A 27,759-nucleotide genomic window follows, 5' to 3' on the forward strand; every position below is an offset into this window, starting at 1 on the left:
TGAAAAATGACTAAGAAAGTGGGGAAAAGATGTTTAAAAATAGGATTTCGTAGTACTTTTGACTGAGACTTACATTTTTTCTATTTTAACTGGAAAGGATAAAATTTACGAGTCTTAAGTCGTTGCTTTCATTTGAAAATAAATTAATAAATAAAATAATTACAAATGCAAGGATGTTGAACGCAATTGGAAAGTTCTTTTACTTGCGTTCTAAACGAGATCCTAATGTGGGTGGCTAGTTCGAATAGAAAAAAAATCGGCAGCTAGATATGTGCACTTGGCCCTCAAAAATGGTTGTTTCTGACGGGAAATATACCAGCCTATTTAGGGTCCTAAAAGTCTGCAAATGGAAACTTCAGTTTTGGGGTTTTGGCAATCTGGACTACTGTGTGACGGTTTGGCTTATCACGGCTGTGGGCGGGGCTAGAGTCGCCATCTTGGTGTCAGAACGTTGCCACACTTAGTACACATTCAGCTGTGGTAGGGTGAAGACTGTGACACTCATAATGTGCTTTCTGTGACGTGTTACAATGTGCACTGCAATAGAAAATCCCGCCTCTTGTGAGTTAAGTTCTGTGATTACGTTTTTGTTGGCAAAAAAAACCCAAAGCTAATTGAAATTTATCGTCAACTCTGTGAAGTGTACGTCGGTGAAAATTTGGTGTGAAGGTGTTGTTTTTTTCACGGCAACGCACGTCCACACAGGGTCTAGCGTACCCAAGAGCTGTTCTGTGGTTTTGGATGGGAGGTGTTCGATCTCCCAATATACAGCTCAAATTTGGCACCGAGCGACTACCACTTCTTCCCAGCGATGAAGACATGGCTCTCTATACAACGCTTTGATACTGACGCCGAACTGCATGCCAATGTAAGCTAGTGGTTGAAAGCTCAGACAACTGATTTCTACCGCGACAGTATTGAAAAACTTGTGCCACGGTATGACAAGTGCCCTAATTTGCATGGCTATTATGTGGAAAAATAGATTAAGAGTGTACTTTTCAAATGTATATAATACAATTCAGTTTGTTCATTCTCTTACTTTAAAAAAAAAAATCAGAACGTCTGGTACTTTCTGGACAGTCCTGGTACAAGCTGTTAGAATACCACTAGGTTTAGTAGCAACACTTCTAAGGAGGCAACATTGTTAGGTTGGCAGCTGAAAGATATTCTTTCTCTCTATCTGTCTTCTCTCCCTCTCCCTACTAGCTAAAACCTCAATGAGTCTGTTGCCTTGCAAAATAATTACGTGTATGTATAGAACACAATAGAATTTGTAGCCATGGAGATCTGTTACGTGAGTCAGTTGGTGTAGAATTCTCCCTAAAGTCGTGGTCGCTCTGATGTGCGGATTTCTGGAAGCATAATAGCTCAACTGAACTTCTCTCTCTCTCTCTCTCTCTCTCTCTCTCTCTCTCTCTCTCTCTCTCTCTTCCTATTTCTACAAAAGAAAAAAAGATAAAACAAAAGAGCAGTCAGTATTGACTTCCAAGCACTAAAGGAAACAAATAATAACTTGTAATCCTAGCATTGAAAGCAGAGATTTTCACCACCACAAGTATCTTCTAGTAAAACGTATTAGATATTATATTGTCGCTAAGCAACTAAATCTCGTAGTTTTCATTATGCACATGACACATACAAAAAAGAATTATTTTAAGTTAATTATTCACATTGCTTAAGTTTAATACGTCATTTCCTATTCTATAAATTTTAATGAAGTTAGGTACTTTTATGCATTGCCGCTCACAAGTTGGCGCAGTTGGAATTCCCTTAATTTTTGAAAGGGTATTCAGTTCTTTGAAGTACACATCAAAACGTATTATTAGTTTTGCTTACTCATATACTATAGTATTTAATATACACTGATGTGAAAAACTTAACGACAAGACAGATAAAGTATTCACTGGTGTGCAAAACAAGATAGATAAAGTACACACTGATGTGCGAAACTTACGATGGTTTGCAAAACTTAACAACGAGACAGTAAAGTATACACTAGAGTGCAAAACTTAACAAGACAGATTTATACACTGGAGTGCAAAACTTAACGACAAGTAGGGTTGCCAGATTTGTAAAATCAGAAAGGAGGATACTTTGATTTAAAGAAAATCACTAAAAAATATGCTTTTACCGAAACTTAAGTTTGCTTCCAGATTGTCAAATAGCACATTTTAAAGAAAAAATTAAAAATATTATAGAAATTAATACATTATTAAAGCAAACTAATACAAAAAGTACAACTACAAAATGATGACTCACAAGCAGGCAGCAGTACTAATGATATTTTTGTCCGTTTGACCTGCTTCTATCAATGATTTGTCACTTAAGAAGTTATTATACATTGTGGCACACTAACACGTTACAGAATCACCATCACTGCTATAATTCATACAGATTTGAAGTCAGCCTTCACAATATGAACACTAAATCTATTTCTAGCATCCGTCCAAAGTAATTTCATACTTGAGAATATTCTTTCACATTCTGCATTACAATTTGATATGGAGAAAATGTAAGATGCTGCGACGAACACTCCTTAAAAATTCGTGCATACTTTTCTTCATCAAATACAAGTTTCTGAAGATTTCCAGACGAAATTATTTCCTTCAGTAAACAATATTCATCATAGAATTCATCCATGTTAAGATCATCAATATTTAGCTTTCTAACAGCAGACAGCAAGGAGTCAAATGAAGGAATTTGGTTCGTTAAGTCATAGCACTAATAACTTATTTATTCTACCTCCATTCTGGCAATCTTGAAACTTTGTTGACTTGTTTTATTAATTAGTCTCCAAACTCGAAAAGGAGGATAAAAGCGCGTCTGGCTTAGGTACAAAGCCGGACATCAATTTTTGTGTCCATAAACCGGACGGTCCGGCTAAAAGCCGGACGTCTGGCAACCCTAACGACAAGACAGGTAAAGTGTACACTGGTGTGCAAAACTTAATGACAAGACAGATAAAGTATAGACTGGTGTGCAAAACTTAATGATAAGTCATATAAAGTAACATAAAATATTGCAAAATTCGTGGCAATGAATGAAAGCTCGGCAGAATGTTGCCAGAGATTTATTACACACATATACACAGAACAAAACTCTGCATGGCGTGACATAAGCTTGCCCGTAGCGCCGAATGAATCTGTTTCCCCAACTCGAAGCAGTTGAATGGAAGAGACGAGATAATGTGTCTGTTAAAGAACTGTTAAGGTACGTTGTGATTGTGTTACGCATAACAACATGGCTCAGACACATCACTTTACATGGGAATGAATCATTAGGAAATGGTAAAGAAGACGAAGCTTGACGAGTGCAGCCCAGGAGTTTAGTATTGTCCACATTTTTAAACGTACTTGGAGAACTTCCAAGCAACATGCAATGCTATGCAAAGGAGAGGTGGTATTTGTCCATGGTCAAATACAGCAGTGGATGATTGCTACATTGTACAACAGACAAGTGACACATCGACTTCATAGGGGTGGTATTTTGCCCGACGGCCATTAAGCTGTGTTTCATTGACATCTGAACATCAACTGAACCGTTTGCAATGGTACCAAGAAAATCAGGACTGGTGGAAAGAGAAATGGGATCTTATTCTACTCTGATATGAGACCAGATTCAGTCTTACTCGTAGTAGTGATTCTGGACGTATACTCATCTAGTGAGAGATCGAATCCTCAATGAACCTAGAAACATTGCCGAAGACGATCATTTTTGTGACCCTGGTGTTCTTGTGTAGAGTGGCAATAATGTTGCATGAGCATACCGACCTACCAATTTTTGAACGCGCTACACACCATGAAGCTGCGCCATACGCCTGCTTGGAATATCTGGTATAAGACGTCAGTACACTGAGCACACATCTCTCGCTTTTATGTACACCATCTAGTCGCATGGTGCTTTAATAACCTGTGAAATTTTAAAAATCCTTAAGAGATGGATAATATCACACATTTCCTTAAGGGATGTCATCACTTGTGATATATCGTTGAAAAGAGAAATAATAATCGTTTCATTCTTTTTAAACAATTCGAATAATTTATTTCAAGCAAGTTTTATTCAACGTAAACTTTTTTTTTTAATTTGTAACACCTCTTTTTCATGGGTTACGTTTGTCTATCAGTATGAATATGAAAGATGTATTATTATTTGTTTGGGTCGCCATGTTGCTTCACAACAACAATTCTTTTAATAGTTTGTTTTCAAAATAATCCTTCAACTACATAATATAGGATCTGAACGCTTCTAACGCATCTCACACATATCAGGTATCCAGATTCTTGTACAGTTGGTGCAGATAAAGTAAACAGATTATACTAATATGATATCTCAACAGTAAAATATCAAGCAAAATAATTATTAATTAAAGAAATAGATAAGGATTTTAATATTTCAGGAGAACAAATTTTATTACCACTTGTATATATTCTATTTTAGGCGAGATGATACCATCAGTAGTTTCAGCGGCGAATCTACAGCAACATATCTAAAACATTCATATCTTCATATGTACATTTAGCTCATTGTAGGAACAAATTACTTAATTATAACAGAATACAACAAAGTGCAATTGTCAACAAATCGGGTACTTTTTCATTCTTCATAATCTTCATAAAACAATTATCGTAGACAATACATATATTCATTTTATATATTATCTTTTATCATTTATTTATCGTCGTACTAATTAAATTTTCCCCTTGTTGATGACACAACTCTGATATACGATATTCTGTTGAAACTCCCACTATTCTGACATTTGCTTTACGAATACTTAATTATCAGATTGCTGCTACCAATAAGCCTAACTAGAGAAACAAGTTTTCAGTCTTGGTACTTTAATGCTTCTCATATTTTATTTTATTTAAATAATAGAGGTATCGAACTAAATTTGCTTGATATAATCTTATAAATTGTGGACATAATTTTGGTAACTTAAATTTTAGGCATAAAGAATAGCGACATATAGGGATTAGGGACAAGAGCTACTTAGAACGACATTTCTACTATATTAATCGTAGCTACTCAATAATTTATATTAAAACATTAATTATTTGATAACGAGATTCACAAAATTAGGTATAGTTCTTTCCTATGTCTAATTGTAGATTACCTACTTTGGTATAACAAGTACATTTTAAGATTAATAGTATCACAATTTTCTTTTCATTCCGAACTAATATTTTTTCGTTCTTTTTCTTCAAGACTTCAGTATTTAGAAACCAGAGAAATGGCATTCACGGAGATGACAAAGCTTCTGTACAAAGCACCTAGTACTAACTTACAACTTGCAAACATTCTGTAACTGTACCAAATAATAAATAATGTAATAGTAATAATAAAATGGAACATTATAACACATAGCACATAGACTGGCATAATTGGTTGCTCAAATTCAACAATAACAATATTTCATAACATTTTAAATAGGTTAATATAAAGAATAAGAGCACACACAGACCACATACTTCCTGTAATGGATCAAAGTGGTCCATTACAAATTTTATGCGAGCGTGGCTAAGTGACAGTGACGGTTTGAGTTTTTCTTTAACAGTGTTTCATTATGCTATGATACGTCACAAAATATTATATCCTTAGAAAGAGAGATACTTTCTATAAGGTTAGTCAGTTTCTGGTAGAAACAAGGGACAAACCATACAACTTCCATTTTTCAAGGACCAGTGGAGTAAAATTCAAGAGCATTCAGCGTTGGTGTAACTAGGATACATTTTACTAGGGAGGAAATATCGCCTTACTTCAGAGAATTAAAAGAACCTTACTTGTATTCCAACCGTATTCTGAGAGAATCAACAAGAATCTGAGGGATCTCCCCCTTTGTTTACCCTATGGTACTCAGGTAGCTTCCACCAGAAGCCACACCCTTAAGTAAATAAACTGATAACTAGGACATTCTTGAATAATGAAGTTGTTATTGAAATAGTTATGCCTCACAATATTACAATAGGGACTCAAATACTAAAACAAGAAATAAATGGTACAAGAAAGAAAGAAATAAAACAAGAAATAAATCGATGAGATTCAATGACACGTACTTTTCTCTTTGTGTTTCAATCCTATTGGTCCATCAAGATCCCCACCCTTTTTCTGTACTTAAAGCAATTTAACTAATGTTACACTTTGGTCAGGTAAATATACCGTGTTTTACGGACTACAAGATGCACTTTTTTCTTCGAAAAATTGCCTGCAAAATTCAGATGCGTTTTATACTCGAAATTAATATAAGAATGTCCAGTGTTTGATTTAAAATTCCCGCCAGTCTTAAAAATGGCCATATATTCGATGACGCGGGAAATCTCTCTCTATCTGGCAACATTGGATTCAACTGGCAGCAGCAATGCACCGAAGCGACGAATGAGTTACGGGGATTCACAAGCTTGCTAACACTGTCTCCCTCGCGCACCGCAATCTAGTAATAAAAATGATAAAAATGTTACAGTATTTTTGTTAAATGCTTAAAAACTAAAGCGATTCTTAGAGTCCGTAGCGCCTAATAGTCCGTAAAATACGATAAGTATTTTCTATAAAAAATGAACCATTTGGATTTCAAAAAACAAAGTAAATGCTAATTTTGTACATATAAAAGGATCGAAAAAATATGTCAATGAAATAAACTGAATAACTTTTACTTAGAAGAATATTCGGGATGCAAGTTCAATTCTGGATATATAATGCCGATCGTAGAATCAAATCAGGAACCCTTTCTACCATAGGTGATCTTACCATCGAATCTCTATGTTAATGATGTATTAGAGATTAAATAACTGTTTTAAAGAGATATGTGTGAATATTACAAGGTATTCTTTTCTGCAGGGGCTGTCATCTTTTAATCTCTTTCTTGTCTTCTTTCTTTGTAGTCACGAAACTGTCGCCAACTCGTCAACCGATGACCCCTGACAATGCGTCAACACCTGACGACAAAGCGGCAAATCAAGGGAAGCCTGAGGACACAGCGCAAAAGCCCCAGTGAGTGATAAATTTCTTTCTTTCATCTTTCACTAATTCAATAAAAACGAGTACTTATAAAAAGGATACGTGGAGATAAAAAGGAAAATGTAATAAAATTCTGTCGTTAGTAGTCTTAAATATACATTTAAGAATTATACAGTAATTGTTGATATATATATATATATATATATATATATATATATATATATATATATATATATATATATATATATATATATATATATACAGGGTCTTTCAAAAAGAAGAAGAAAACAAAGCGATGAATTATACATCGCTTTGTTTGATAACTCAAATTGTGTGTTCACTGCAAAAACAAATGTAGTGCTACCAGAATCCACTATACTATGATTATATATATATATATATATATATATATATATATATATATATATATATATATATATATATATATATATATATATATATATATGTGTGTGTGTGTGTGTGTCAGTATGTTTCTTGCGCTGTTTAATGTGTTTAATTCCCTGTGGAAAATTATGAGGTTCGGATCTCACGTTAAGCTATAGTGTAGGTCCATGTCTCACATAGTCTCTCTTCTGAAATGGATGAGAAAGTCAAATTAAACCAAACCAAAATCTTTGTATTTTTAATAAAAGACATTGGGTATTTTACGAAAATCGATCATGTAATGAAACATCCAAACACAAAATCGGCGAGACAATTGACACTGTTATGCCAGACATGCTCGACAGAATCTTGTGTGATACTAGTTATCACCTAAACGTGAGTTGAGCTGAGAATGGTGTATGTATGGAAGCGTATTGATACGCAAACACTTCTTTTTTGACATGCTAGAGTGGATTCCGGTGGCACTATATTTGTTTTTGTACTAAATAAAATATTTGTGTACCCAAACAAACCGAAGTATCATCCAGCCATCCCAGCGCCATAACTTCTTCAAAGGAGGTCCACGAAAACCTACCATTCTTCGTCGAATAGCCTATATATATATTTTCTAAGTTATCACATAAATTCTCATCTTATACCTACGAATAAAAGAATCTTAAGACTTTTTCCCTTCATGTTTCTAAGATTTAGTATTATACGCTTTTATCGAGAAAAAGGAAAGAACTATCGCTTATGCTTAGGGATGGTAGGGAGTAATTTCCCCTACCTAAATTTGATAGAAACATCCTTTTTAATAATTTTCAGTGGCTATTTAAGGGAGAATTCCGGGCTGAAGCCCCCTGAAATTTTATTTACTATATTAAAGTAGCATTTTCACATTTTCAGGACTAAAGTTAGCACCCCCCGAAACAAAATCTTAAATACGCCACTGATAAATTGTATGTTAATATACTTACAAAAGACGTAACACTCTTCTGTCTATGGACAATCCTTCCCTCCCTTCCTTGCAAAATCTGAAATGAAGTTACTGCTGATGCGAATGGTAACAGTACCTACGCTTATCAACTCGAGGATGATAGATTTAAAAAAGCCTTAGCAAATGTTATTTTTGGAGAAATTACATTCAATTGACAGGCTTTCTCCCTTGTGTTGATTGACCTAAACATAGAACAGGGAAAGATGTTCCAAAAGATCTTTTAAGAAATGAACATCATACGTAAGTGTCCAAAGTAGAGAGGTACATTTATAGGAATAACAAAAGTTTCTTCAATGCGCTCAAGTTTAAGATAGAAAGACGGCCAGGTTACAGAGTAGGCTTCTACGTATAATCAAAGTGTTGCAGTCAAAGAAATAGGGCTTTGTGACAGATTCTATTCAGGCTCTGTAGCAAAACACATAAAAAGTCAGTAACTTGTCAGAGCTCAATAGTAGAAGCCAATACAAATATCATTACCATACTTTAAACACCGTAAAGGCTACGAAACAATTAGTCATTTATTTCAATACTAGAAAATGATTCTATGTGTCAGTACGGCGAAAATCTTGCGTTCCTCCTTCTATGCCTTTCATTCGCCTTAGTTCGAAACCTTGCACGAAATTTGAACGCCTCGTAGAGTCATTTTAGTGAATCGCTTCCATTTTAGTGATGCCAAACTGGAACCTTATAAAATCCCACCTCGAAAGGCAGAAATTCACATTTTGCTCTTAAATTTCCCACACGCTCTACTAACTTAATTAACAAAATTTTCAAAATTTGTAAAATATGAAAATTGAAACTATTGAAATATTTGCGTGAATTATTCGTGAATTCCGATCTTCTAAATTCTTAATATGTACTTTCCTTAAATAAAAGAGACTATTGCAATTGTTGATGAAGACAAACACACTTTGTTACCAGAACTTAGTAATTCCACCACGCTTTTGTGTTATAATCTACAACTGAATGTAATGAAACTAGACGAACTTCATTCTCAAGTTGTTTCATGTTATCGAAAATCTATGCAGTGTTCAAACTTCATGTTTCTAACTTAAGCAGTTTCGACCTGCGCGTTGATCAGTCAATCATTACTTAGACCATATATATATATATATATATATATATATATATATATATATATATATATATATATATATATATATATATATACAGAGAGAGATCTTTGCAATACATCATTTTTATACCGAGTGTTTCGAAACAACACCGACAACGTTTGGGAGATCATTCCTGATACCAAGATAAGACAAAAAGTATAGATCAACCTGGATGCACAAATGCTTCCTTTCGGAGTTATAAGCTGCCGAAAACATGAAAATTTGAACTTTAAGGGTTCATAGCTCCAAAACTATGCTACCTATCGTAGTCGGGTCAAGACTTCACAGTTTGGTCGGAACTAATATGTACACTATCCAAAAATACATGTTTCAGAATTCTAAGGTACTTCCGTAGCAATTTTTGCGGAGGGAGTTTGGCTACGGGCGTATAACTTGAAGTACTGAACAACTACCTCTATAAAAATTGTTGCGGAAGTACCGCAGAATCTGAAGCATGGATATTTGGATAGGGCATATATTAGTTTCTATGTAAAGTCTTGACCCGACTAAGGTAGGTCCCATAGTATTGGAGCTATGGACCTCTGAAGTTCAATTTTTCATGTTTTCGGCAGCCTATAACTCCGAAAGGAAGCATTTGTGCAATCAGGTTGGTCTATACTTTTTGTTTTATCTTGGTGTCAGGAATCACCTCCCAAACGTTGTCGGTGTTCTTTTGAAATACCCTGTATATGGTATATCGAACTATTGATATTATTTAATTAACTGAATCCATCTTCATTTGCACCGAATATAAAAAAAAAAATCAATAGAATCAATACGAGCTTCACTCTAAAACAAATACTTGGATAATATATGGTTCTAGTATCTGTAAATATTATTGTTTGCTCCTTCCAACAATAAGAAATGCGTGTTTTATTGGAAAATAGTGGTAGTACAAAAATGAGCCTAAATAAGGCGGTGGCAATATGCATCGATGTGAGCAGAATATTTTGGTACAGGGGGAGGATTGTGTGTTCTTACTTCTAAAGGGGATAATCCAACTCTAGTTACGGATCATAGTTACCAGGTTCCCCGTTTTTAACGGTACCAGCCAAGGTTGCCCATGTTGTGGTTTCAAAGGGGAAGGGGGCCAGTATAAGCGACATTTAAATTTGGTCTCAAATTTTGCGGTAACTATTCTAAAATATCTATTGCGTTTTCGATCTTCCGAAGCACAATTTCCTCTAAAGAGTGGGGACGATCGCCCCACCTTGCCCCCCCCCCTGATGGGCGCCCTTGGTACGAGCCGTTTTGGGGATCCTTTTCTGTTCTTCGTCGCTAAAACGCTATAAAAAAGAGAAAAAAGAAAAGTTTTTCTGACTGCAGCAGAAACCTTTTCGAAGATACACAAAAAATAGGTAAAATTGCTCTATTTGCGTGTTGTGTATGAGTTCATTTTAACCCGGTTAGCATCGTTAGTGTCATTTCAGGTTTTGCCGGAAGGGGGAAGACTCTCTGAAATACATAGTTTCGCGTCTTTTATTAGTATCTTATTATTCTATGATACCAAATTTATATACAAGCCAAGCTCCCTGGGACGATTGCTTCCTTCCTCCCAAAATGACGCTCCTGCTTTGCAATTCTATTTCACATTCTCTCTTCCAGACAATTCCAAATAATGGTAAGACCTGTACATTGTTCAAGATAAAACTTCTGCAAGTTTCAGTACATGAACATATTCTCCTGAGGATTTTGTTGCATTGTTGAAGGCGTTTCAGTTCTTTTTCTGTTGCAGTACCTGTAAACACTGCAGAAATTGAAACAATATTTTTCCTATGTTAAATATACAGCGGACAGACGACAGAGATAACCTAAATATTGTGTATGTTTGCGATACACACTCTACTACGATATGATACCATCGTGTCTAAGATTTCCTGAAATATATTGAAAACAATGTCATAAAAGAAAACATTTTTTCAAATTCATCCCTTTTTATAATTCAGAAATACGATAACCTTAGGTGATAAACTTAGCAATGTGGCAAAGTTAATATGTTTGTGAAGAGAGCTATCTGAACTATACAGTATGAAAAATCAGCTATAAGACTTATTTCACTGAGATGCCCAACGTCCAAATAATAAACTTGTCTTGTCTTGTCTTCGTCACCATTAATGATGTTTAATAATTAGGTACACCAACAACTAAGACCAAGTGTGCTATAAATGTAGAAATATTGACTTATTTGTGTAGAAATTGACTTATTGATATAATAAAGTGTACAAACGTTTGCAAATGGCGGACATCGCCATTTACAATGGTTGGCCGACAGTAAAGTCGAAGTACCTGAATTCTTGTGTAAAGAAATTGGCAGCAGTTAAAATTAGATTTCAGCAGATGCGTGTAATATATATTTAAAAAATATATGTCAAAGTCAGGTTAATTGTAAAATTGTCAAAATAAGGATGAATTGAAGTCAAAATCGGGAAGGGGGTCCAGCGGGACGAAGAGGGCTAACTAGCCAGTTAGTTAAGGTGTAAAATTGGGAAGAAGTGAAAATTAAATGAAAAATAGATTAATAGAGTAATTGTGCGTGAGTGTAGATGTATTTGTGAGTAAATGTAAATGTGTTTAGGATGTGCACTTTTCACTTAATCTCCTTCCTTTTCTGCATCACACATCAGGGGATGCTAACACTATCACTGTCGCCGCTGAACCTCTAGTGTCCGGTTTGTGTGTTTGTAAACAAAAGCCTAATAAACTTGCACTCTCCAGAACTATCAACCAACTTTTATTTATACCGGTAATTACAAAGAAGGACGAAGTCAGCCATACAAAATACACTCAAAATATTAACAAATCCTGTCATATTTCTACATTATTCGGGCATATTTTTCACGCTCGACTCTAGCCATAGGAACTAAATACACGTTTCTGATTGGTTGCAGTTTGTGATTGTCCAAACCTTTCGGTGCATGTATTGTGTATTATAGAAGAAAATTGTCACTTTGTTGAAACTGAAGAAGAAGAAAATTGAAGAAGCAGCTGAGGTTAAATTCATATCGTGGGGGTCAAGGTGGGACGAAATGAGCCCTGCGGGGCTTCTAACCCGTTTGTAGTACTACTACTAGTACTACTACTTATAAGGTGGATTCGTATAGCAAAATTGCACGCGTAACGTAAGTAAATAACGTTTTTTAGTATTATTTTCATTTTATTTTAATGAAAAAATGTTATAAAAATTTTTAAAAAATAAATAAAAGAAAATTTTCTTTGGGCCGGGTTTGAACCTATGACGAAAGCGACTATTGTTACTAGCCCGTTGCGCTAGAACGCTCTGCTACGAAGACCGACAGTAGCATTTATTTGATTTCTGCTATATGTATGCTACGTGGCGAGAAACGGATAACTTCAACCAATCAAAACCGCGTATTTAGCTCCTATGGTTAGGATTGAGCGGGATTAAAAAATATGCATTGTTCGAGGACTCACTCAGGGAAGTAATGCTTTCTGAAGTAGAAACTGAATACACGGTTCTGATTGGTTGGTGTTATCCGTTTCTTGGCACGTAGCTTACATACAGCAGAAATCAAACACTTGTTGGTACCGGCCCTCGTGGCCGAGCATCCTAGCGTAACGGGCTAGTAGTGAAGATGTCTTTCGGCGTGGGTTGAAACCCTCTCCAAGGAATGTTTTTTTTTTAAATTTTCATAACTCTTTTTCCATTAAAATAAGATGAAAATAATATTCAAAAAGTGAGTTACTTAATTTTGTGCAGATAAGTAGTGGTAGTAGTACCAAAGAATTAGTAGTAATAAGAAGAGGACGAGTAGAAGTAGTAGTAATAGCAGTAGTAGCAGAGTAGTAGTAGTAGCAAGAGAAGGAGTAGTAGTAGTAGTAGTAGTAGTAGTAGTAGTAGTAGTAGTAGTAGTAGGAACTGGTCAGAAGCCCCGCAGGGCTCGTTTTGTTCCAACTTGACTTCCATGATATAAATTTTGTGAAAAATGTTACTTCCGGGAGTATTACTCTCTCGAGCGGATCGTATTCTTCGTGCAAATTCTCTCCCGCAATGCACAGACTATAAACTAATACACAATAGTACCAGTTTCGTGTGTGTTTCTTCTCGGAAACCTTACAATGTTTTATAATAATATGAATACTCTATTTATAAATCATTTTTGTAGCGTCTCCAGTGTCTGAAATAATTGAAACTATTGAAACGTCACATGGCGCCTTGTAAACGTTAAATCCAATCCCTTCTTGTTTGTCGCTTCCTAAATACTGAAATTGTACACACATATATAGTGTTTATAGGTATATATATATCTCCCTCTCTTCCCAAATGAATTCCCCAGAGAGGAACATCAAGCAACACGTGTACGAAGGATCGATTTGCAAAATGGGAAACATTTGGAGCGGTCATTAGAGCTGACGAATGCAATGAAGAGAGTTCTGAATCTAATTTGTAACACTGTTGATTTGTCGCTCACAGTTGCTTGGCTGGTTGGTAGTTTACAACAGATAATACTGCATAACAATGACATAACGACACATGTTAACTGGATGTAAGGTTTACTGTATCAAATGATTAGCATACAGTCTTAAATAGTTCGTAACTACTTTGTTATTAATTACACAGTTGATTAAGACTATAATTTACGTGTTTCTTTAGAATTTTAGTGAATAATGTAAATACGTCTACAATTCTAAAATACCAGTTGCGCCCAATTGCGACGTAAAAGTGAGCAAAACTAAAATTTGTACATTATAAATGAAGTTGTACGTGTGTACAGGATAAGAGTTAAGGAACATCTCCAGTGGCGGATCTTACCTGGGGTCTAGGGACCTTGACCTCCCAGTGTTTGGGGTGACAAAAATAACTTAAGCTATTATTTACATGTTTTTGAAAGTTTAACTAAACTTATGATATATCGATTATAGTCTGGGTTCTGGCTCCTCCCCTAGTTTTTACCTTCTAGATCCGCCACTAGATATCTAGAGTACGTTTGTTTTATGTTGGCACGCTTCCCGCCTAAAAGATAGATCTGTCTGCAACGCGTTCTTGCCACGTCGCAGTTAAGTTACGAGTTACAATTCACTAGGAAATACAGCAAAACACCACACCGCTCACAAGTCACGGTAACTCACTTGTTCGCGTGTGGCAACTAAGCACTTCAAATACCCGCCAAATAGCAATGATCTCATTTGATAGGCTGCCTGACAACTACCGTTACCTACACGTCAAAGCCAATAAGACGGCTATTGAATTAAAACGTTCACGTGAGTGCTAGCAGAAAGTACTTTAAAAGCCAACCAAGCGCACTGGCGGGAAGCGTGCCAAGATAAAACAAACGTACTCTAGTCTTCACAAGAGTGTTGTGAAAGTGCATTATTTTTGTATTGAAGTAGCTCTGTCTCGTATCATTCCGTCTCATGGATTATTGGATTGTATACAGAAATCAATGTAAATTCTCCACAGCTGGCTTAAAGGAGGCTGTAGATCTGGGCCTCCAGGTGGATAGGGGCTTCCACTCTGACCAAAATCTCAACTGACTGTCTAAAAAGTATTATACAAGATACAATCATCATCATAAGATAAAATATTACCAAAATATGAATCAATTTTCTTCGTTTGTTACATTCACCATCTTAATAAATTAGCATAAATCAGTTTTTAAAAAAGGGGGAGAAGTCAGCAGGGGCCACACATTTTTTCTAGCCCCGGGCTTCCAGATGGATTAATCCGGCTCTGAGATTCTCCTCTTTTGTTGAGTGTTCTTCGAAAAATGTCTTCTGATTTCTTCTTGCTGTTAGATGTGGTCACAGTGAGAGCGACATACAACTGACCAATCAGACAAAATTAAGTTTTAAATAATTTCAAAAAATAAAAGAAATAGTTTAAAAGTGTTAGAATTGATTTTTTGTTTAAAAAAAGAAGTAGCAGTGCAGTTGTACACAACGTGAAGAAGTTTGGTTTCGGTAGCATGACAGTTTCACAATTAATATAATTTTAAACAATTTCAAAAGATAAAAGAAGTAGTTTAATAGGGTTTGAATTGATTTTTTGTTTAAAAAAGAAGTAACAGTACAGTTGTACGCCACGTGAAAAAGTTTGTTTTCTGTAGCATGACAGTTTCACAATTAATATAGTTTTAAATAATTTCAAAACAGAAAAGAAGTAGTTTAATAGTAATTGAATTGAGTTTTTGTTTAAAAAAAGAAGTAACAGTGCAGTTGTACACCACGTGAAAAAGTTTGTTTTCTGTAGCATGACAGTTTCACAAATAATATTGAAACCGGAAGTGGTAGTGGTAGTTGATCCCTACCATTTCAGATATTAGTAGAGAGATTAGAGTAGAGATGGAATACATTATTGATGCTTACTTGATTACAGAAAATCTTTTCTCGCTATGTATGACCGCTTTTATTCTGCCACTTCCGGTTTGAATGGAAGGTTGAGAGAAGATGGTATTTATTGTTCGAATGTTAAATCGAGTCCCAAAAAGAAAAATGAAATGAAGTGAAATCATTAAGTTGAACATCTCACGATTATGCCTTTTAGGCTAATCGAGACGGATGATTAAGACAAGTGAATCGTAATGTGGGAGAAATTTGATGGAATGATAATGTGGGAGGAAACGAGAGAACCTATAGACACGGTGTTGTCTTTCACAAACTTATTCTTGGCCGGGGATCGAACCAGGGACCCGTCGCAGCACAGGTAAGCGCTCTACCACTGAGCCACCGTGCCCCCCCCCCGAGTTCCATAAAGACAGCATTCTCTCGAACTCTTATCCTTTCTGCTCTATATAGGGATATGGGGGGCGCAGTGGCTCAGTGGTAAAGCATTCACCACCGGTGCTTGGGGTCTCTGGCTCGATCCCAGCTCGCGCCGTGTGGACTTTATAGTGGACAAACACCGTGCTCGTGGATTTTCTCGGCGTTCTCCCGTTTCCTCCCACTTTCTTCATTCCACCATTTCATTCATTTCACATGATCACCGTCTCCTTTAGCCAAACCGGCACAAACGTGGGACATAAAACTAAAGATTTCATTTCATTTTCTATATAAGGATGATAGAAAGCGAGAAGCTGTTTTCTATCCTCAAGCGTTTCAAGTATCTCTCTACTAAAACTGAAAATGATAGAAATCTACCAACACTTCCGGTCCTAATATTAATTGACATCATATCACGCCATACAAACCAAACTTCTTCTCGTGGCATACAAGTGGCACTGCTACTTGCTTCAGTCCATTGAAGATAAATGAGAGCTGAAACTCATTTAAAAAAGTTCATTTCTGTGCGTAGAAAGGTAGAGGTCGTTTCCCCATCATAGCATACTAACATGTCCAGGAGATGTCCTTTCGATACCCCACAGGTTTCGTAACTGTCCTAAACACATTCGGGCTCACAGTAGAAACGTTGAGAATAGAAGAAATATTCACAGGATCTTCCTCGGATCACAATGGGACTCATCTGCCACAGGACAATACTGTATTTGAATGTCCTGCGATAATTTTATCAAATAGGCCAGAAATGTCCTAGTGAAATCCCGTCAGAAGTTCCGTTTTTGGGGATATAAGCGGATATATGTAGTTCCACAGATTTTTTATAGGAAATGACGTGTGAACATCTCGATTGTGTGAGACGTCCAGTTCACGTACAAGGGACTTTCTATGCTATATGGGCAAAGACTAGATCAAGGCTGAAAAAAAGATGCCACACAATATGGCGTAGCTCCATTACACCATGTTAAGTTTGCCCTTTCCACTAGTTTAGTACCTAACACGGGCGTTTTGGGCGCATGAAGTTTTAAGTTCCATTTCCTATGTGAATCCCCTAAAAAATTTGACGTCTTACAATGGTTAAAATCCCAGTTTAAATTCGAAGTCCATATTTCATTTAAGCCGTGGTCCTAAAAAGAGCCGCCAAACAGCAATCAACCAATCACGTTGATTTCACTGATTATTGTTTATTTTTTAAAGAAGTTTCGTATACCAAAATTCCTTTATATGTTTACCTTCTGTCCGTGTTTCCGTCCGTCCGAAAAACAAAGAATATCAAGAATTACTTTGATACATCATCATCAATTTCTGCCAGGAAATTTAAAATCGAAAGAGGTATTTAAACCGGAAGTGGAAGAAATTAACCATTTCCGGCTTCAACGTTGATCACTATAGAGAAATAAATGGTAATAGATAACGAGAAATGGTTTCTTGTAATCAAATAAGCTTCTAAAAATACATTTTAATCTCTATCCTTAACTCTGTACTAGGACTAAAAGTGCTAGAAATCTGCTACAACTTCCGGTTTCTATATTGATTTAGATAGAGCAAAAGAGATAAGAGATAGTGAGAATCTATTTCTTTCTTGAAAACTATCTAGCATTCTAAGGATATATTCAATTCTCTATTCAAACTGAATATATTCAATCCTATATTCTTTCTTTTAATCCTCTATTCAAACTAAAAGTAGCAGAAATCAACCACTTTTGGTCTTAATGTTGATTGTTATAGAGTGAAAACGGTAATAGATGGCGAGAAATCGTTTTCCTGAATCAACTAAGCGTCCCAAGAATATATTCCACCTCTAGTCTAATTTCTCAACTAAAGCCGGAAGTGGTAGAAATCTATTATCACTTTTTGTTTCAACATTGAGAAAATATCGAGTCATACAAACCGAACTCCTGCATGTGGTGTACACGTGATAATTGTTTTTTGTTTGTTATATTTAACAGTATAATGCTATGTTGTTTCTCATGTTGACGTATACTTTGTAGTAAAAAGTTAAAATTATTATACTGCGTGTATATATATACAGGATGTTTCAAAACAACACCAACAACGTTTGGGAGATGATTCCTGACATCAAGATAGGACAAAAAATACACACCAACGTGGTTGCACAAATGCTTCCTTTCGAAGTTATAGGCTGCCGAAAACATGAAAAAAATGAAATTTAAAGGTCCATAGTTCCAAAACTATGGGACCTACCGTAGTCGGGTCAAGATTTCAGTTAGGAACTAGTATGTGTCCTATCCAAAAATCCATGTTTTAGAACCCTAAGGTAGTCGCGCAACAATTTTATAAAGGGAGTTTCGCTACGGACATATAATTTGAAATACTCACCAACTACCTCTATAAAAATTGTTGTGGAAGTACCACAGGATTTTGAAACATGGATATTTGGATAGGGCACATACTAGTTCCGAAGTAAAGTCTTGACCCAACTACGGTAGGTCCAATGGTTTTGAAGCTATGGACCTTTAAAGTTAATTTTTTCATGTTTTTGGCAGCTTATAACTCCGAAAGGAAGCATTTGTACACCCAGGTTGGTCTATGCTTTTTGTCTTATCTTGGTGTCAGGAATCACCTTCCAAACGTTGTCGGTGTTGTTTTGAAACACTACATATATATATATATATATATATATATATATATATATATATATATATATATATATATATATATATATATATATATATAGTGGCGGCTCGTAGAATAAAAGGTAGGGTGAGCCAAGCCCCAAGATGAATACTTTGGTTACTGCTAGTACTACTACTCCCAAGATATTGTTATTATTTGATTAAGTAAATTTGCTTAAAAAAATCGAAATTGGAGTCAGAAAAACTTATCATATTAACACATTTTGTTTTAAATTCCTTTATAGTGGTAATAGAGTCTTTGTACGTTGACAACATTCTTAGTGCATTTAGTCTGTCTTGGCTCATCCAATTGCTTAGAAAAGTTTTCACCCTTTTTAATGTACTGAAAAAATGTTCTGATCCTGCTGAGACTACAGGCGTTGTCAACACTGTCCACCAGTTTGGCACCTCAGAAAATGTATCTGTTAAGTCATTGTCACGCAGAAACAGTAATAAATCACTGGTGTTATTAATTACGCAAATATCGATGCTGTATGCGGGCGATAGTTCGGATTTGAGCTTTCCTTTGTTCAGCATCCGTTAGGAACAAGATACAACTGTTAAGTCATTTTCCGGGAGGGAATGTTTAAAAGTGGAATAGTTCTCAGGATTCACCTGTTGAAAACGCACGCAATACTTTCTAACAACACGCTTACTTTATTCATTTTTGCACAACCTCACGAAATCACAGGGGGGGGGGGAATAGAACAAAAGACACTAAGAAGACGCACGTCTAAACTGAGGGGTGGACTTGCGGTTGATTTTGGATTTCTTCATCAGAAGTAAGACAAGAGAGCGCAAGGTCAAGGAAAAAAACAACTGAAAGTGCGGAATCAACAACCTCTACAGACAAAGCGAATTTTGGCGACAAGCAAGCTTCAAACCTTTTCGTTCGGAAGGAGTCGGGTGCAATCGTGTGATGAGGGCCTACGATTCTTGGCCCATGGCACCTATATTCAAGCTGGGTTTTCACGTTGTTCGCCACACGAGTCAACGCAAGACGATACTAAGTCCACGCTGAAACAACTAAGGTCCTTTTTCTCCTTTGTTTTATACTGACCGCGTGAATAGCGTGCCCATAAGTAGTACATGGAAAAACTGACTTGAAGGAGTCAGAACTGCTGTTTTTGGTTCAGAGGGAAATTTATAGCAACAATACTACCAGGATAACTTAAGATACACACATTTTTCTATGCTAATACAAACACGATGGGAGGGCCGGACCTATCGGGCCCCATATGACGGGCCACCTATCTCTCTATAGCGCTTTTACAGAAAATCTGTAAACTTTAACATTGTGCTTTCGTTCGAGCTTAATCCAGGTTTTTCGCTTATCCTAGGCCTCGTTTGCCCTGTCTCGTAACACGAATTACCTAGATTCTACTGTATGAAAAAAATTATCTTGTAGTTTGCCTCTTCTTTCTGCTTGTCTTTGTGATTAATGATAATCTGACTACTAACAATGACACATAATCGCGTACAGGCATAAAAGTTAAATCTCTCGCCCACGGAGTTAAGTGGATATACATGCTCGTCTGACACACTTTCAAAATTCATCCACCCGCACAGCAGCGCCCACACTCTTTTTACTTGCACAAAGCTTTGTTTGAAGAACAGAAACTATTATCCAAGTTAAGATTATAACTTTTTTTTTTTTTTTCAAAACCCCTTACAGCTTCAAAGATTGAGTACAGTACTTCTAAAGTTTTTATGCAGCATTTCCCTTGAGATAAGTTAGTTTTATACTTCTTCAGCTGTGTATTATTTTCATTTGTTTTCTTTCTTAAAATATTTACAATGTTTTAAGAAATTCTGATAAAAAATTTATAGTTTAAGAAAGCGAAGTTTTCATATAATTTATAATAATAATAATAATAATAATAATAATAATAATAATAATAATAATAATAATAATAATAATAATAATAATAATAATAATAATAATAATAATAATGTGAAGAAGAAGAAGAAGAAGAAGAAGAAGAAGAAATGTGTGTCTTCTGTCTGTCTGTCATCAGATTTCACACAGAAAGGAGTCGAGCTACCAACATTTTGTACATATAATGAGCTTCACAAGATATAAGCGTGTTCGAAATCGTCTTTTCGATTTTCGACTTGGGAGAAATTTGCCTGGGTGGCGTTGAAAATGTGTGTGAAAACGTAGGTACGTTTCTCGCAGTTTCCAAGAACGCCTTATCTGTATACAACCTTCATTGCATGTTTGATATGCGGGCTTACACAATAGCGTAGGATAAATACCCAGGCAACGGATGAATATATATATATATATATATATATATATATATATGGTAGAAGGGGGAATTGGGAGGTGTTTTCTCAACCTTTTTTCCCCTCACAGATTATTGGTGTTTTTCTAATTTTTAAGAACTGATTGTATGTTGCAGGTTCTTCTGCACCTTCTGTGGTAGTGGTGAGCTTTCGGAAACTTTACTTTTGATGCAGCAACATTTTTATTTTTGTTGGTCTGATTTCCACCCGATTACCCCCAAGGGTACAAAATGATTAAAACCATTGCCGGTGCACACAAACCCGTGAGGGTGATTGGGTGTAAATGAAGAAAACTCAAGGTTTCATTTGATGAATATAACGTGCATTCCACTTAAAAACTAATAATTTTATGTGGCCTAGAAAAAAATTATACCTTTGTTTACGCAAAATAAGGAGTAACTTATTTCTAAATCTCAAAGATATTTGAATCTCTTTTCAAGCCTTCCAGTTATTCTTTATAGCATAATGTGTTATCCTGTGAACTTAATCCAAAATGTATCACATACGAAAAATATATAAGCAGTCAAAACTTTGGCCGAAAATGTAAAAAAAGAAAGAAAAAGAAAAAAGAAAAACCAAGAGATCAGGCTCTGATATTTAAACAAACATAGGAGATGGTAATAAGGTAAATAACTATAAACTATTAAAATATAACATGTGTTGGAACACTGGATTGATAAACAGGTCCTATTTACAGCATCAGCACTATTGGCATACGCAACGGCCACTGGAGGCCTAAGTTGAATAAAATAGCTTAATAAGCACAATGCACTATGGAACAAAAGTGAACACTACAAAAGACAAAGATAGCACAGCATTTAAATGAATTCTAACCAACAAAAATGTTCACTTAAGGCATTCCACCCATTTACCCCCACATCATGCACCCAATTACCCCCTGGGGGTGATTGGGAGGTACACATTTTAACAAAATTTTAACTGCCTCACAGTGAGGATTCAAGATTGTTGCTCTTCACGTCACCATCCTTATGATGTTTTTAAGCAGCAGTAAAAAAATCAGGATCAAAACATTAACAGATGTGCGATTTATTTTCACTCAAACCAAAATACACACAAACCTGAAACTCGGTTTGAAATATGTCATTTCTGAATCAAATCAATTTTTGTTTTTCTTTGTCATTATTACACCCTCTCAAAATTTATTTAACATTTTTTTCTGATCAGCATCTACTCACCCAACATTTGGGTGTAATTAAATACCATAAAAATATACTGAAATGAAATGCAAAATATACATTTTTAAAAGTTTTCCGCCTAATTACCCCTCCACCCAATTTTCCCTTCTATCCTATATACGAGGCGCATCCAGAAAGTAAGTTTTCCACGCGTCCCATAGCTAGGAAACCGTATATTGCCCAAAGCGACTGCGTGTACATGAGAGAGTAAGGTCCTAACATGGCGCATGCCCCAGCAGAACCTCTCTAATTCTCTCAGTAGCGTTGTGGCAGTGATTGAAGATGTGCGTTCCTATTCCAGCTCCCGCCGCGTGTGAAGTGCGAGCAGTGATAAAGTTTTTGAATGCACAGGGCATAGCACCGATTGAAATCCATCGTCAGCTGTTTCTATCTATATCTATATCTATATATATAAAGAATGGCGAAAAATTGTTTGAAAAAGGGAATTTTATAGCACAATTCGAAAATGTTCCCTCCATTATTTCCCTCTTGTATGCAGTACGTGGACAAACTGTATACCGTCTGAAAGCCTGTTTCAGTAGCTTTAAAACGAGGTATAATGCTTAACGTAAAACCAACCAGAGGATGTTCTATAAGCTTTCACACGGAACTTGAGAAGTGCAAGCGGCAAAAACTTACTTTCACCCCTATCTCCGAAACGAAGGGGTTTAGACCTTATGTTCAAATAGGCATTTTGGCTTAGAATGACCTCCCCTATCACCTCCCAAAATCCTTGCATTTCCTCACCGGACACCCTGTATATTACATGTACTATTCGACTGTTTTTCATTATCTGAACATAGCCATATTTCACCTTTGATTACTCGAACAATACTGTGAACCACCAAATCGTATTTGTTGTGCAAGTGACATACAACCAGGGGCGTAAATAAGGGCCCCACAGACCCCGCATTGCGGGGGGCCTCAAGCCATCACGGAGCCCCAAATCGTGAAGTGGGACGTAAAGAAGGGGCCCCGCTCCACGCTGTCTGCGGGAGGGCCCCCAAGCCTTTAATTACGCCACTGCGCAGGTTATTGTCCCACATGCTGAAAAATTTTTGTCCAGGCCTTTTGCAATATGGCCACCCAAATATGGCTTATATTGATAACACTGATTTATAGTAACATCCATACACAGGAAGGGGCAACATACCACCAGCTGAATAATACACCGATGTTCTGAGGAAGGTTCAAGATTGTCAGTCACAAAATAACGATTAGTGGTTCTTTCCCCTTCTACTCCAGGTCGCTTTTGCGTTAAAGACCTTTACCTTTAACCAGCCATTGTGATGGCAACATTGGTGATATTGGTTTCTTTAAGGATGCGCACGAGACAAGATTTGAGGCTGTCTCGTCTCGAAAATGAGCTGTAAAAGTGATGTCTCGACTCGAAAAACGTATATTTTTCTATTGGAAGAGCTGTGTCTCGACTCGAATTTGCTGAGGAAAATTCTGTCTCGACTCGACTCGTGCGCATCCCTAGGTTTCTTAGTTTTTTGTATGTTTAACTGTATTACTATGTATAGTGTGACAAAGTTTCCTATTCCTCACATTGACCAAACTGTAACTACGAATATTTTAATATATGCATGTTTGGAGTATTTTTCAAGTGTTCAGTGCCTTCTATCTTGGAAACGGTGAACCATCAGCATCTGCCACTTTGCATTTCAACACCTCTCTTGATACCTCATAACATACCAAAACATAAGCAAAATCGAAGACGGTGCAACTATATGTGCTGATTTCGCTTGGAATGCACTTTTTTTTTTTTTTTAACAGAATAAGCACATCATACTGAGTTAAGTGATAGTTTGTGTTTGGCTATACTATATGTAGTTGTCCAGATGTAAGGCCTCCAAGAAGCTTTTTGATTGAAATATAATGGGTCCTTTGATCCTAAAATGAAAAATATTTAAACCATCATAATCGGCGTTTTCTTTAAGAATATTTTGTGTATGGTTACGATAGAAGTGCAGAGAATGACTATGCTTCTTATGAATTTAATGTATTATTATTATTATTATTATTATTATTATTATTATTATTATTATTATTATTATTATTATTATTATTATAAATTCTTGTACTAACTTTATAGCTTCAATTTTATAACTTCAAAGAGCTGAAGAGAGATATTGTATGCTTCTCTTGCTCAGCGGACTATGATTTACAGAGTCTGACGAGCGATGGAGACACAAAATCTAATTAACACTAGAAGCAAATCCACTGCAATAATTGCAGAAGTTATAATTAGGAAGCTGGAGAGTTCATCCTGTTTCTGTGTCTTGCCTACATTGTGTAGTATTCTCGCCCACAAGTTTACAAATCCCTCTCAATTTACTACCTAAACAACGGGAATGTAACGATATATACTCAGTAACTAAAACATTTCTCTAATGTAATCTGATGCAAAAAAATATGGATATATATATTTCGAAGATAAATGCTTAATACTGTAATTATAAGTCAGACAATTGTTTACAAGTGTTTTAGCAAAGAGAGTAAATCGTGTTTTGCCTATAAGTTGAGGTGATTGCTTACGTTAGTTTGCCAATTTTCGCTATAGTCCTTGGTGCGATTTAGCTTCTTACAATGTCTCCACGGACGCCATTCCTGGAAGGCCGATAAACCCTTCTCGAAGTTTTCTTGGGCCCTTGTATTTGTATTAAAATTATTGATTTGTTATAGACAACATATGACAATGAAATACCTCTCTCCAAAGTTATAGAAATCAGCGTTATTGTTTACTTCAGTTTTTTTCTTTTTTCTTCTTTTTACAGTAAAAAAAGAACTAAGTACCGGTAATAAAAGTTGCAAAACTGAAATAAATACGAGAGTCGTCCAATAAATTATCTACCTAGACTTGAAGGAATGCAGATAGACAAGGGCGCCGATCCTGGGGGGCCGTGAAGCCGCCCAAAGCTCATGAATATACAATATTTGGCATAATTTGAGTGCAATTTGTCTTAAAATCTTCATATATATGCCTTCTGCATCTGAATGCCCCCCCCCCCAAATTTACAGAGAAATCGGCGCCCTTGCAGATAGGCTCACCTAGTCATCACTGTTTTTCGAAGTGCTTCCCATGAAGGTTTTTGCACCGTCGCCAATTTGTGGACAGCGAAGAGATCCGAGAGAAAGAAATAGTCTTTGTCATATCCTGCAAACGACTGGGAAATAGTCTATTGGACCTTGTTGTCCAACAAAAAATGTTCTCGCAGGTGTTCCTTCAGATCTCGGAACAGGAAATAGTCACTAATGTGAAACTTGATGACCGAGTGGTGCTCCAACTCCTGTAAATCCATTGTTCGCGGTGTCACACAAATATTCGCTACGCGACGTAACACAAACACTACTCACGGTCCCTGCGTTGACCCGACTGACCTAAATTTGCGCAGTGGCCTTGGCGTGCTTGCCAGACGTTGTTATGTTCCTCCCCTCCCTTCCTGTTTAGGTAGATAACTTATTGGATGGTCCTCGTATTTATAAAATACTAATAGGAATTAGAAGTAATCAAATAATTAACTATAATGTAGTTAATTCCATATAATTAACTACAATACGCAAAGAAAAACATTAGGACACTGTTTGTGAATAAACTTGATGCTGACGGACATGATAAGTAGTATGGTGAAAGGCAAAAGACAAAGGGGAAGAATAAGACTTCAATTCATTACTACAACAACGAAAGTAAGAAAGCGAATGCATACAGTGATTACAAATTAATTGATAAAACTTCACAAATTATTTTCAAATTTAAAAATTTTACACCTTCATTGGATGAGTGGAACTTTAATATATATATAGTACTTGTACCGATTATGGCCCGGGTCCCTAATATGGCCCACCCACCATATTTCTGCAGATTTACGTTGGTGCTACTAGATGACAATATAAACTATGTCCTCATGAAAAGCGTATACATATTTGCACGGCTCAGAGGACATGGTTTATATTGTCATCTAGTAGCACCAACGTAAATCTGCAGAGATATGGTGGGTGGGTCATATTAGGGACTCTGGCCATAATCGGTACAAGCACCATATGATAACGAAGTGTTTTTGTGTACAATTAAACCAATTAGAGGGGAAAACCCTCAATCTCAACCGTTAAGGAGATATAGAGGAATAAGGGGAAGGCTGCTGCCCCGATATTTTGCGAATTTTTGAATATGTAGCATAGTACAAGTGAAAGAGACTTTTGAAAATGAAGAATTCCTTCATCCACGAAACTTTAGTAATACGTCGTCTTAGACATGAGAGTTCCATTGTTGCCTGAAATAGGCGTATAAGGTGTCTACGTATAGGTTCTTGATATGCTGAATCGAATAAAAGCGTCATAAGGTCAAATTGAATAAAACATGTTTAAAAAAATTAAAAAATGGTGGCCGTCCAAACTTTTCAAACATTTAATAACGGTATGTGGAACTACTTTATTTTGTGACGTTCGTGTTGTTTACATGCAACAACTTTATGTGATATACAGTACATCAGGCGTGCAGGTTTTCATTTTTTAAGTGTAAAATGCTATTTTTGTTTATTGATTCATACTTTGCGTTTTAATATTTGTCACACAACTACACACTGTCGTACTTATGTTTGCAACAATATGTGTTTATGTTTCATATTATTTGATTTGTTTTTGTATAGCTCTTTTGCATAGAATATGACCTTGTATTTTTGTTTATTTTTGTTTACATAATAACGCCTCTGTTCCTTTGGCAATATAATTAATACATTTTCATATTACCTTTTTCTCATATTGAACGAACTAAAGACATGATATGTTAGTAAGCAATATCATATAATTTTGTTCTTCGTGCCAATGGCGTTTGTTATTCCCCATAGTCCCTTCTTTTTCCGACTCTGGGTGAAAACTACGCCATTCATCTCAACATTCAACACCACTTTTATTCGTTCTAGTGCATCTTTCTTAGGTTTAAATACAATTTTCAAAGTAATTCACTCGCAACATAGTCGAAAATCCGACAAAATATCAGAGCACCAGCTTTTCCCTTACCCCTCTATATCTCCTTAACGGTTGAGATCGAGGTTTTTTTCTCTGTAATGGAATTCATTGTTCACAAAAACACTTCGATTGTGCATAAACTCATCCACAATTTTTCGTCACACTTGAATCAATTTCCTTGTAAGATTAATCTTGTTGTTGTTTGGAGTGTTTTGTCCAATGAATACCATATATCACTGACATTATAATTAATTGTATGTGTAATGTATTTGCTTATTACATACTGCATACAAGAAGAAAGAAAACGCTGATCATGCAAGAATTAGAAACTCCAACCAGAAGTGGGCTCAAATCTTGCAAACGGTGCAAGATATTGAAAAAATCTTCCCTTTATGGTACCCCTTGCCGATTTCTATCAAGACATCTTTCACTTGTGTGTGTAAAGGTACATGTACAGATGTTGTGAGGAATTATACGGAGATCTATGCTCATAT

The 27,759-nt window shown here is 36.0% G+C and overlaps 1 protein-coding gene across 3 annotated transcripts in view; it reads left to right on the forward strand.

Moving 5' to 3' along the window:
* LOC145676131 (uncharacterized) overlaps nucleotides 1–27,759 on the forward strand; it is a 997,262-nt gene that overhangs the window by 466,541 nt on the left and 502,962 nt on the right. For all 3 annotated transcript variants that reach the window (XR_014129303.1, XM_081747034.1, XM_081747035.1), the window contains exon 4: nucleotides 6,876–6,984. Coding sequence is in view for 2 of the 3 variants with exons in the window: in XM_081747034.1 (XP_081603160.1) it covers nucleotides 6,876–6,984 (109 nt within the window). In the remaining variant the exon portion in view is untranslated. The remainder of the gene's footprint in view (nucleotides 1–6,875; nucleotides 6,985–27,759) is intronic.

Source organism: Thermobia domestica, chromosome 18, assembly GCF_964235325.1.
Source record: "Thermobia domestica chromosome 18, izTheDome1.hap1.1, whole genome shotgun sequence".
Classification (NCBI taxonomy): Eukaryota; Metazoa; Arthropoda; class Insecta; order Zygentoma; family Lepismatidae; genus Thermobia; species Thermobia domestica.